This window comes from Primulina tabacum, chromosome 13, assembly GCF_025594145.1.
Source record: "Primulina tabacum isolate GXHZ01 chromosome 13, ASM2559414v2, whole genome shotgun sequence".
NCBI lineage: Eukaryota > Viridiplantae > Streptophyta > Magnoliopsida > Lamiales > Gesneriaceae > Primulina > Primulina tabacum.
Window position 1 is genome coordinate 37,426,622 of NC_134562.1, and position 12,591 is coordinate 37,439,212.

Below are 12,591 nucleotides of genomic sequence, written 5' to 3' on the forward strand. Positions count from 1 at the left end.
CTTTCCAATAAAGTTCAATTAGAATTTTATGATTTATCTAGCTTAATAATTTTTTTAAAATAGGGAAGTTCATCGAGAAAGAAATAAAGATAAGGAATTTTAAAATACAGAAAGAAATTTTCAACACTTATTAATACTGGTGAAAACTTTCAGATTAGGTAAGTTCATCCGAAAAATCAAAATTGGAAGTATTGAGAAATACATGAAAAGTTTTTTTAAAAAAAGGTTCAATAGCAAAGTTAACACATTCCAACAAAGTTCAATTGGAATTTTATGACTTTTCTAGCATAATAATTAAAATAGGGAAGTTCTTCCGGAAAGAAAAAGATTAGGAATTTTAAAACACCGAAAGAAATTTCTAACACTTTCAAACACTGCTGAAAACTTTCAAGACAGAGAAGTTCATACGGAAAATCAAAATTGGAAGTATTGAGAAATACATGAAACTTTCATAGCATAGTTATGATTTCCAAAAAAAATATATCATAAAGGTTTACCAGAGGAGTTATGATTTCCAGTAAAATAAAACACATAAAGAAATTTCTAATTTTTTCCAATAAAGTTCAATTAGAATTTTATGGTTTTTCTAGCATACAAATTTTATTAAAATAGAGAAGTTCATCAGGAAAGAAAATGATAAGGTATTTTGAAACACAAAAAGAAATTTAACACCTTCTAACACTGCTGAAAACTTTCAATATAGAGAAGTTCATCCGGAAAATCAAAATTGGAAGTGTTGAGAAATACATGAAAAGTTTTTTGAAAAAAAGTTCAATAGCACATTTATGATTTCCAAAAAAATAAATCACAAAAAGGTTTCCAGCAGAGTTATGATTTCAAATAAAATAAAACACCTTGAGAAATTTCTCTCACTTTCCAATAATGTTCAATTAGAATTTTATGATTTTTATAGCATAATAATTTGATGAAAATAGGGAAGTTCATCCGGAAAGAATTAAAGATAAGGAATTTTAAAACACCGAAATAAATTTATAGAACTTTCTAACATTGGCTGAAAACTTTCAAAATAGGGAAGTTCATCTGGAAAATCAAAATTGGAAGTGTTGAGAAACACATGAATTTTTTTTTTGAAAAAAGGTTCAATAGCATATTTATGATTTCCAAAAAAATAATTCACAAAAAGGTTCCCGGAAGAGTTGTGATTTCCAATAAAATAAAACACAGAAATTTCTGATGATTTCCAATAAAGTTCAATTAGAATTTATGATTTTTCTAGCATAATAATTTTATTAAAATAGAGAAGTTCCTCCGGAAAAGAAAAAGATAAATAATTTTAAAATACCGAAAGAAATTTTTAACCCTATCTAACCCTGCTGCTGAAAACTTTCAAAATAGGGAAGCTCTTCCGGAAAATCAAAATTGAAAGTGTTGAGAAATACATGAAAAGTTTTTTTTAAAAAGGTTCCACAGCATAGTTATGATTTCCAAAAAAAAATATCACAAAAAGTTTCCCATCAGATTTATGATTTCCAATAAAATAAAACAAATAATGAAATTTCTGAAACTTCCCAATAAAGTTCAATTAAAATTTTATGATTTTTCTAGAATAATAATTTTATTAAAATAGGGAAGTTCATCCTGAAAGAAAAGGATAAGGAATTTTAAAACACAGAAAGAAATTTCTAACACTTTCTAACACTACTAACAACTTTCAAGATAGGGAAATTCATCCGGAAAATCTAAATTGGAAGTGTTGAGAAATACATGAAAAGTTTTTTTAAAAAAAGGTTCAATAGCATAGTTCTGATTTTCAAAAAAAGATATATCACAAAAAGTTTCCTAGCAGATTTATCATTTCCAATAAAATAAAACACGTAAAGAAATTTCTATCGGTTTTAAATAAAGTTCAATTAGAATTTTATGATTTTTCAAGCAAAATAATTTTATTAAAATAGGGAAATTGATCAGGCAAAAAAAAGATAAGGAATTTTAAAACACAAAAAGAAATTTTTAAAACTTTCCAAAACTGCTGAAAATTTTCAAAATAGTGAAGTTAATCCAGAAATTCAAAATTGGAAGTGTTGAGAAATACATGAAAAGTTTTTTTAAAAAAAGGTTCTATAGCATAATTTTGATTTCCAAAAAAAAAATATCACAAAAAGTTTCCCATCAGATTTAAGATTTCCAATAAAATAAAACAAACAATGACATTTCTGCCACTTTTCAATAAATTTCAATTAGAATTTTATGATTTTTCTAGCATAATAATTTTATTAAAATAGGGAAGTTCATCCGGAAAGAATTAAAGATAAGGAATTTTAAAACACCGAAAGAAATTTCTAACACTTTCTAAGACTGCTGAAAACTTTCAAGATAGGGAAGTTCATCCGGAAAATCAAAACTGGAAGTGTTGAGAAATACATGAAAAGTTTTTTGAAAAAAGGTTCAACAGCACATTTATGATTTCCAAAAAAATAAATCATCAAAAAGTTCCCAGCAGAGTTATGGTTTCCAATAAAATAAAACACATAAAGAAATTTCCAACGCTTTCCAATAAAGTTCAAATAGAATTTTATGATTTCTCTAGCAAAATAATTTTATTAAAATAGGGAAGTTCCTCCGTAAAGAAAAAATAAGGAATTTTAAAACACCGAAAGAAATTTCTATCACTTTCTAACACTGCAGAAACTTTCAAGGTAGGGAAGTTCGTCCGGAAAAAAAAATTGGAAGTGTTGAGAAATACATGAAAGGTTTTTTTTTAAAAAAAGGTTCCATAGCATAATTTTGATTTCCAAAAAAAAAATATCACAAAAAGTTTCCCATCATATTTAAGATTTCCAATAAAATAAAACAAACAATGAAATTTATGCCACTTCCCAATAAAGTTCTATTAGAATTTTATGATTTTTCAAGCATAATAATTTAATTAAAATAGGGAAGTTCATCCGGAATGAAATAAAGATAAGTAATTTAAAAACACCGAAAGAAATTTCTAACACTTTCTAAGACTGCTGAAAACTTTCAAGATAGGGAAGTTCATCCGGAAAATCAAAACTGGAAGTGTTGAGAAATACATGAAAAGTTTTTTGAAAAAAGGTTGAATAGCACATTTATGATTCCCAAAAAAATAAATCATAAAAAAGTTCCCAGCAGAGTTATGGTTTCCAATAAAATAAAACTTATAAAGAAATTTCCGACGCTTTCCAATAAAGTTCAAATAGAATTTTATGATTTTTCTAGCAAAATAATTTTATTATAATAGGGAAGTTCCTCCGTAAAGAAAAAGATAACGAATTTTAAAACACCGAAAGAAATTTCTGTCACTTTCTAACACTGCTGAAAACTTTCAAAATAGGGAAGTTCTTCCGGAAAATAAAAATTGGAAGTGTTGAGAAATACATGAAAAGTTTTTTTTAAAAAAAGGTTCCATAGCATAATTCTGATTTCCAAAAAAAAATATCACAAAAAGTTTTCCATCAGATTTAAGATTTCCAATAAAATAGAACAAACAATGAAATTTCTGCCACTTCCTAATAAAGTTCAATTACAATTTTATGATTTTTCTAGCATAATAATTTTATTAAAATAGGGAAGTTCATCCGGAAAGAATTAAAGATAAGGAATTTTAAAACACTGAAAGAAATTTCTAACACTTTCTAAGACTGCTGAAAACTTTCAAGATAGGGGAGTTCATCCGGAAATCAAAACTGGAAGTGTTCAGAAATACATGAAAAGTTTTTTGAAAAAAGGTTCAATAGCACATTTATGATTTCCAAAAAAATAAATAATCAAAACGTTCCCAGCAGAGTTATGGTTTCCAATAAAATAAAACACATAAAGAAATTTCCGACGCTTTCCAATAAAGTTCAAATAGAATTTTATGATTTTTCTAGCAAAATAATTTTATTAAAATAGGGAAGTTCCTCCGTAAAGAAAAAGATAAGGAATTTTAAAACACCGAAAGAAATTTCTATCACTTTCTAACACTGCTGAAAACTTTCAAGGTAGGGAAGTTCTTCCGGAAAATAAAAATTGGAAGTGTTGAGAAATACATGAAAAGTTTTTTTTAAAAAAAGGTTACATAGCATAATTTTGATTTCCAAAAAAACAATATCACAAAAAGTTTCCCATCAGATTTAAGATTTTCAATAAAATAAAACAAACAATGAAATTTCTGCCACATCCCAATAAAGTTGCAATTTGAATTTTATGATTTTTCTAGCATAATAATTTTATTAAAATAGAGAAGTTCATCCGGAAAGAATTAAAGATAAGGAACTTTAAAACACCGAAAGAAATTTCTAACACTTTCTAAGACTGCTGAAAACTTTCAAGATAGGGGAGTTCGTCCGGAAAATAAAAATTGGAAGTGTTAAGAAATACATGAAAAGTTTTTTTAAAACAAGGTTGCATAGCATAGTTATGATTTCCAAAAAACAATATATCACAAAAAGTTTCCCAGCAGATTTATGATTTCCAATAAAAAAAACAAATAATGAAATTTCTGACACTTCTCAATAAAGTTCAATTAGAATTTATAATTTTCTAGCATAATAATTTTATTAAAAAAGGGAAGTTCATCCGGAAAGAAAAAGATAAGGACTTTTAAAACACCGAAAGAAATTTCTAACACTGCCAAAAACTTTCAAGATAGGGAAGTTCATCCGGAAAATAAAAATTGGAAGTGTTGAGAAATACATGAAAAGTTTTTTAAAAAGATTCAATAGCATAGTTATGATTTCCAAAAAAAAAATATCACAAAAAGTTTCCTAGCAGATCTATCATTTCCAAAAAAATAAAACACGTAAAGAAATTTTTAACACTTTCCAATAAAGTTCAAATAAAATTTTATGATTTTTCTAGCATAATAATTTTATTAAAATAGGGAAATTCATCAGGGAAGTTTAAGATAAGGAATTTTAAACACAAAAAGAAATTTTTAAAACTTTCCAAAACTACTGAAAACTTTCAAAATAGGAAAGTTCATCCGAAAAAATCATAATTGGAAGTGTTGACAAATAAATGAAAAGTTTTTTTTAAAAAAGGTTCAATAGCATAATTATGATTTCCAAAAAAAATATATCACCAAAAGGTTCCCAGCAGAGTTATGATTTTAAATAAAATAAAATACCTTGAGAAATTTCTAACACTTTTCAATAAAGTTCAATAAGAATTTTATGATTTTTATGGCATAATAATTTTATTAAAATAGGGAAGTTCTTCGGGAAAGAAATAAAGATAAGGAATTTTAAAACACCGAAAGAAATTTCTAATACTTTCTAACACTGCTGAAAACTTTCAAGATAGGGAAGTTCATCCGAAAAATCAAAATTGGATGTGTTGAGAAATACATGAAAAGTTTTTTGAAAAAAGGTTCAATAGCATAATTATGATTTCCAAAAAAATAATTCACAAAAAGGTTCACAGCAAAGTTATGAAATAAAACACATAAAGAAATTTCTAACACATTCCAATAAAGTTCAAAAAGAATTTTATGACTTTTATGGCATAATTTTATAAAAATAGGGAAGTTCCACTAGAAAGAAAAAGATAAGGAATTTTAAAACACTGAAAAAAATTTCTAACACTTTCTAACATTGTTGAAAACTTTCAAGATAGGGAAGTTCATCCAAAAAATAAAAATTGGAAGTGTTGAGAAGTACATGAAAAGTTTTTTTTTAAAAAAGGTTCCATAGCATAGTTATGATTTCCAAAAAAATATATCACAAAAAGTTTTCTAGCATAGTTATGATTTCCAATAGAATAAAATACATAAAGAAAATTTCTAACACTTTCCAATAAAGTTAAATTAGAATTTTATGATTTTTCTAGGATAATAATTTTATTAAAATAGGGAAGTTCATCAGGAAAGAAAAAGATAAGGAATTTTAAAATGCAAAAAGAAATTTTTAACACCTTCTAACACTGCTGAAACTTTCAAAATAGATAAGTTCATCCGGAAAATCAAAATTGGAAGTGTTGAGAAATACATGAAAATTTTTTTAAAAAAAAATGTTCAAAAGCATAGTTATGATTTCAAAAAAAAAATATCACAAAAAGTTTACCAACATAGTTATGATTTTTAATAAAATAAAACACAAAAAGAAATTTCTAACACTTTCCGGTAAATTTCAATTAGAATTTTATGATTATAGCATAATAATTTTATTAAAATAACTAAGTTTATCGGGAAAGAAAAAAAGATAAGGAATTTTAAAACACCGAAAGAAATTCCTAACAGATTCTAGCAGTGCTGAAAATTTTCAAGATAGGGAAGTTCATCCGGAAAATCAAAATTGGAAATGTTGAGAAATACATAAAAAGTTTTTTGAAAAAAGGTTCAATAGCACATTTATGATTTCCAAAAAAATAAATCATAAAAAAGTTCCCAGCCAGAGTTATAAAATAAAACACAGAGAGAAATTTCTCTCACTTTCCAATAAAATTCAATTAGAATTTTATGATTTTTCTAGCATAATAATTTTATTAAAATAGGGAAGTTCATCAGGTAAGAAAAAGATAAGGAATTTTAAAACACAAAAAAAAAAATTTAACACCTTCAAACACTACTGAAAACTTTCAAAATAGGGAAGTTCAGCCGGAAAATCAAAATTGGAAGTGTTGAGAAATACATGAAAAGTTTTTTAAAAAAAATGATCAATAGAATAGTTATGATTTCAAAAAAAATATATCAAAAAAATTTTACCAGCAGAGTTATGATTTCCAACAAAATAAAACACATAAATAAATTTCTAACACTTTCCAATAAATTTCAATTAGAATTTTATGATTATAGCATAATAATTTTATTAAAATAACGAAGTTCATCTGGAAAGAAATAAAGATAAGGAATTTTAAAACACCGCAAGAAATTTCTAACACTTTCTAACACTGCTGAAAACTTTCAAGATAGAGAAGTTCATCCGGAAAATCGAAATTAGAAGTGTTGAGGAATACATGAAAAGTTTTTTAAAAAAAGGTTCAATAGCACATTTATGATTTCCAAAAAAATAAATCACAAAAGGGTTCCCTGCAGAGTTATGATTTCCAATAAAATAAATCACATAAAGGTTCGCATCATTCTTCTTTCCGAGAACTTCCCAAATAATAAATCACATAAAAAGACATTTTCCATTTCCATATGATAGCAACAATAACGACATTATTTTATCACAAAACGCAAAGATTAGACATAGCATATACACTTCTAAACCAAATCTTTGACGCATAAATCAAAAATCGTCAAGGATTAAAAACAGCCAGTCAAACCACTTCGACGATAAATAAACACAAATTTTCAGTCAATGGATGACAAACTACACCATAACCAGATTAATTGAAACAACAAACGAATCCAAAATAAAAACAAAAAACAGCGATAAAGACCTAATTTCTACTTCTTGAAAAAAATAAACCCCGTTGTATCGAAAAAACCTTACTTGTACCCATGATCCAGTGAAGACTCCTTGATCCAGCAAGATTACTCGAAATACAATATTGAAAGAAAAGAGAGATTGTGCGAAACAACAACTGATTATTGGAACCGGAAACCCATGAAATATTGGAGAATGGAAAGAAAACAGATTATGTATTGCAACAAAATTAAAAGGTGAAGACACCCTAAGTTTTGCATCTGCGAACATTGAAGTTTCATAGAAGAGAAGAAATCTCCAACAATTTGGCTTTGGGGGAGAGGGATATAAAGAAAATCATCCGTGAATTTGGGTTTTGAAGGAAAATGTGGGTTACCGTTTATTTGTTTGGATTTGGAAATAGGCGCCTCTGGCCGATGGTAGATTCTTTTTGGAAACAAAATATTTCAGTTTTGGCAAGTTTTATATTTTATTTTAATTACTAATTAAATTTTATAAATCTGAACCTTTTTTAAAATATAAAAACTAAAATAAAATATTATATGGATTTGGAATATATTTGGTAAATCGTCCAACTAAAAAGTCATTTTGCATTTATTTATACTAAATTGTTTTTAATTTCAATTATGTTTTTCAATGTTATTTTATATATATATTTATGTTTTTCTTTATCAATTTTATAGTATTATCGCTATTCATTAATAGAACTATTACTAAATAAATAAATCATATATATATAACTAAAATAAGTTTTAATATGTTGATGTATCTCTTGGAGTTCGTATATATTGTTATAGGAGATCTAACCAACACTAATCACCAATTACTTTTCTAAATATGGTGTTGATTTGTTAAGAATTGGTAAGTTGTTAAACATAAAATTTGTAAATCATTTTATAAAAAAAAATCTCCTAAAAAAATCGTTTGTACATGGTGGTCGAAACATTGACACAATGACACGTAAATCTGACTTATTTCCTCGATTTGTGTGTTAAGATCAAACGATTACTATTAGATCTAAATTATAGTTATTAATCAAAGCACAACTTTATTTTCTTATACTTGTGGTAGCACATAGTGCACTTACTTGGTTACTAATGGGCCGGGATTTTAGACTCATGAGTCCGGAGAGGTGTGTGTCTATCTGTTGGTGATGTCTCATATCTTTAGAGATCAGTCTTCTATTTTCTTACCGCCGGACATGTCCCCTGTATATACAATATTGTCTATTAGGATCCGACGTTACTCTTTTACGGTTCATCTAACCAAGCAAATCAAGCGTCATAACATCAACAGCTAGACGAGTAAAAATTTCTCAAGAGATAACTTGTTGATGAATGATTAAATAGTACTATACATAACATATGGATTTGATATTATTTTCATTTTCAGATCAAATGTTGGATTTTTTCATTTTTGTGGGGTTAAGTGTGCGCTGCTCTAAGTTACTTAAGTCAAAGGTAAATGAACGATGATTTAGTGTGGAAGATGGAATAGGAGGACTATTCATTTGTCCACATTTTTAATATTATTTATATTATTTTCATAATATATGGTATAATTTTTTACATTTAATTTATGTATATGTCTAACTATATTATATATATTTAAAAAAATTGATATATTATTTAAATAATAAAGACGTTGAAAACTGAAATTAGAACGTTACTTACTAGATATCTCATATTTTTTCCATTCAATCAATTTAAATTTCACTCAGTTTTTATCATAAGAAATTAACTTTTTTTTATTCGCTAATATGTAGTCATTATTAGAGCAATTAAATAGCTATATTTAAATTTATAGTGAAATATAACAACTATATCTAATTTTGATTATGATTTTTACACATCAATTACATATTTTTCAACATAATTTAGATTTTACATAAATTTATCCATAGCAAAAATTAGATGTCTTAAATACATACAAATTAATCCCAAATAAAATTGCCTGCAACTTTTTCTGATTGATTGAATAAAATTGCTGTTAAAGCCCAAGGATTGAATTAGTTGGCAAGTGGGATACCATACATCTCCATGCATTATACGATTATTTCAAGTGGTGATTATAGATTGATTTAACTTTTTAATTAAATCCCATTCTACATATGTGGGATACCATACATCTCCATGCATTATACGATTATTTCAAGTGGTGATTATAGATTGATTTAACTTTTTAATTAAATCCCATTCTACATATAGATTGATTTATTTTTTCAATCAAGTACACAGCGATCTCACGACATAATAATTAATAATAGACTAAAATCATAAATATTTATATTTAGGACAAAAATTATAAAATTGTCTTTCGCGAATAAACATTAAATCCATCAACTTGCTGGACTATGATCCACAGTGGAATAATTTTAAAAAAAAAAAAAACAAAACAAAACAAACAAAACAAGATACAACTCGTAAATCAAAAGTACTCCGAGTCTCGACAGTCCGACGATCTAATATTACAACGTGGTTCATTTATTGAGATACAATGAAGCGAGGAACCGGTTGAGACATCTATTGTAGACACATGGCCTTTCGAGGTGAACCAGGTGACCAGCTTTCTTTATGCCTTGAAATGTAGCCTTGTCTCCTAGCTGCCTGTACGTATGCAAATACCGATTATATTTGGTTATGTATCGAATTCGAGCTGACAAATTAAAGTGTTGTTAAACTAATAATAGATAGAAATTAATTAGCTTACTGTTTCATGTTCTGAGCAAGTTCCAGCTTGAAAATCTGATCATTCTCGCCCCACAGAAGATGTATTCTCTACAATATTATATATATTAATTAAGTGGTCTCAAATTTGTTTTTCTTGTTTTTTAGATCCTTTTTTATGGTGGGAGGATTGATATCGATGGTTAAAGCGCGCAGTAGCGGCGAAAAAATAGAATATATACCTGGGGGAAATTCGGGATGTTGGCATCTTTGTTGCTGACCACCAGACCTTCAAGTAGTTCAGCCCTATCCTTCCTGTTGTTGAACATCACCTGTGCATCACCGAATCAGTTTCTTCAATTTTCTCAAGTGAATCCTAATTTTTTAGGGTCCAAGTTTATATTTTTTTAAAAAAATATTTTCTTTTTAGAAGAGTGGGATGTGCAGTTAATGATGAAAGAGACCTCTAGAAAGTCCTTATGAAGCTTGTCGGGGAACCACAGTTTCTTGTGTGCCGCAACTTTGAGCAACGCCTTACAACCTTTGACAGAATCAGGCAACAGCAGCTCCGAAGATGATGAAAACCCGAGCCCCTTCAATGTTTCGTTGCTGATCGAATCCGTCATGGCTAGGATGGACCCGGAGATCACCACCGCCTCCACCAGCTCCGGGTACAGCTCCGCCATCTTGAACGCCACCATGCCGCCGTAGCTGAAACCCACCAACGTACATCTCTCGATCCCCAGCTTCCTCAGCCCCTTCACCAGACACTCCGCCTGGAAAGTCGGCGAGCGGTTGGGATTGTCGGTGATGGACCCGCCGAAGAAGAGAAGGTCTGGCACGTAGACGGAGTATTTCTTCGTGAGGGAGCCCACTTGGAATTGCCACGTGACGACGCCCTCGGCAGCGAAGCCGTGGACGAGTACTACTACGGGTTTGGTTGGTTTGGTGGTGGCCATGATGGCGGTTTTCTTGGATTTTTTGTGCTTTTTGACGGTTTCGGAAGGGACCCAAATGTTCATTACGGTTCCGGGCTCGATTTCAACTGTGTGGGGGATAACTCCGGCCATCTTCATCAAGCCTAGCAACAATGGCTTCTGGGCTGCCACAAAATTCACCATGCTTTTTCCTTTTGTCAGTTCGTTATGTGAGCTTGCAGAGATGATGAAAGAACGGAGGAGGAATTTAAACGAGGATGGATGACTGGAAGTTGGTATTAGGTTGCCTCCTTTAATGATATGAGCATTATATTCAATTCAATACACTCGTGGGTCCAAAATTAGGAGTGGCTGATTTCATGAATTTGAAGGATAAGATTTTTCTTTAAAAACAAACATAGAATATTTTTTAAATTTTGGATAAATTATATCATAAAATGGTGTGTTTTTTAAACATAAAATGAAACTACAATGGTATTTTTGTACAGTGTCTGCTATAACATGAATATAAAAATTTACAATTTTATGATTAACTTTATTTATTGATAAATGAAAATTTTTATAATTTTTTTAGGTTTTGTTTTATGCATTTAATGGATTGATAGTTAAGTCTATGTCAACAATTTCTTGCACGAAATATTTACCTTAAAAGAAATTATATGTTCATTCAAGTAAGCAAGTACGTGAAGTACTTTGTGTAAGAACGGTGATTAAATATATAGGGTGGTTCGAATTTTCATCAACCATTCCGTTTACTGTCTGCGTTCCATACTGAGTATTAATGAATAATTTTTTTTTTTTTCGAGGAACTGATGAATAATTTTCAAAGTATATTTATATAAGCCAAGTTTTAGCTGTCACTTTAATTTTTGCAAGCAATTGACCTTTTAAGATATCTTTCAATTGATTGACTTGTTTGGTTTATTTTGTCGACGAAGTTGGATGGCCTACTACTAATTGTATCGATTAACATGTAACTCAATATGAAGTGGCATCTCTGTTTTTAGAAGAGATGCGTATTCGAATCCACGTGAAAACGAAAAAATCATCTCTACTTAAAAAATTAAAAGATCGTTGAATATTTTGTGGGCCATTTTCCAATAGACTGATGATAGAGCCCATTCTACAATGGGGGAAGGTGTCAATTCACGGGCCTTCAAAACTTTTGGACATGATCTGCATGGGTTACGAGTGGAATTAACCTTTTTTTTTCTTGGCACGGTATGCTATAGATCCACAATATGAAAATTTCAGGATATATAATCCCTAACAAGAATACATCATGTGAAACATATCCCGTCTATATATCATCAACAGATTACCGATTACCTAGTTTACATTTTCCCACTTACATGTTCATATATAAATATAACACATGCATAATATAATCTATATGTGTTTAAATAAAGGGTTACTCAATTTGATATTTCTCATACCATACTTTAAGATATCATTGGACTCGTATAATGGGATCATGAATCAAGTATGATACAAGACTGTAATTTTATAGAAGAGTAGGTCTCTTGTGAGACGGTCTCACAAATCTTTATTTGTGAGACGGGTCAACCCTACCGATATTCACAATAAAAAATAATACTCTTAGCATAAAAATTAATATTTTTTCATGGATGACCCAAATAAGATATCCGTCTT

The 12,591-nt window shown here is 28.7% G+C and overlaps 2 protein-coding genes across 2 annotated transcripts in view; both read right to left on the bottom strand.

The window, feature by feature from the left end:
* The window catches only part of LOC142522916 (uncharacterized), a 39,715-nt gene extending 31,981 nt beyond the window's left edge, over positions 1-7,734 (bottom strand). Inside the window, exon 1 of the mRNA XM_075626501.1 lies at positions 7,401-7,734. Coding sequence (XP_075482616.1) covers positions 7,401-7,410 — 10 coding nt within the window. The 5' untranslated portion in view covers positions 7,411-7,734. The remainder of the gene's footprint in view (positions 1-7,400) is intronic.
* A 1,885-nt stretch (positions 7,735-9,619) lies between these two features.
* LOC142523299 (uncharacterized) lies at positions 9,620-11,225 on the bottom strand. The gene is made up of 4 exons (XM_075627044.1): positions 10,465-11,225; positions 10,243-10,332; positions 10,044-10,111; positions 9,620-9,940 (listed from the first exon to the last, which is right to left on the bottom strand). Exons 1-4 carry the CDS (start codon positions 11,119-11,121, stop codon positions 9,814-9,816), a joined length of 942 nt encoding a protein of 313 aa, XP_075483159.1. The 5' UTR covers positions 11,122-11,225; the 3' UTR covers positions 9,620-9,813.
* Between the last annotated feature and the right edge of the window lie 1,366 nt (positions 11,226-12,591).

Excerpts from the sequence above, each read along its gene's own strand:
- LOC142523299 (XM_075627044.1), bottom strand. The coding sequence starts at position 11,121 with ATGGTGAATTTTGTGGCAGCCCAGAAGCCATTGTTGCTAGGCTTGATG. Across the intron at positions 10,333-10,464 it reads TTCATAAGGACTTTCTAGAG|GTGATGTTCAACAACAGGAA; the intron begins GTCTCTTTCATC and ends GGTGATGCACAG. Across the intron at positions 9,941-10,043 it reads CTTGCTCAGAACATGAAACA|GCAGCTAGGAGACAAGGCTA; the intron begins GTAAGCTAATTA and ends GCATACGTACAG.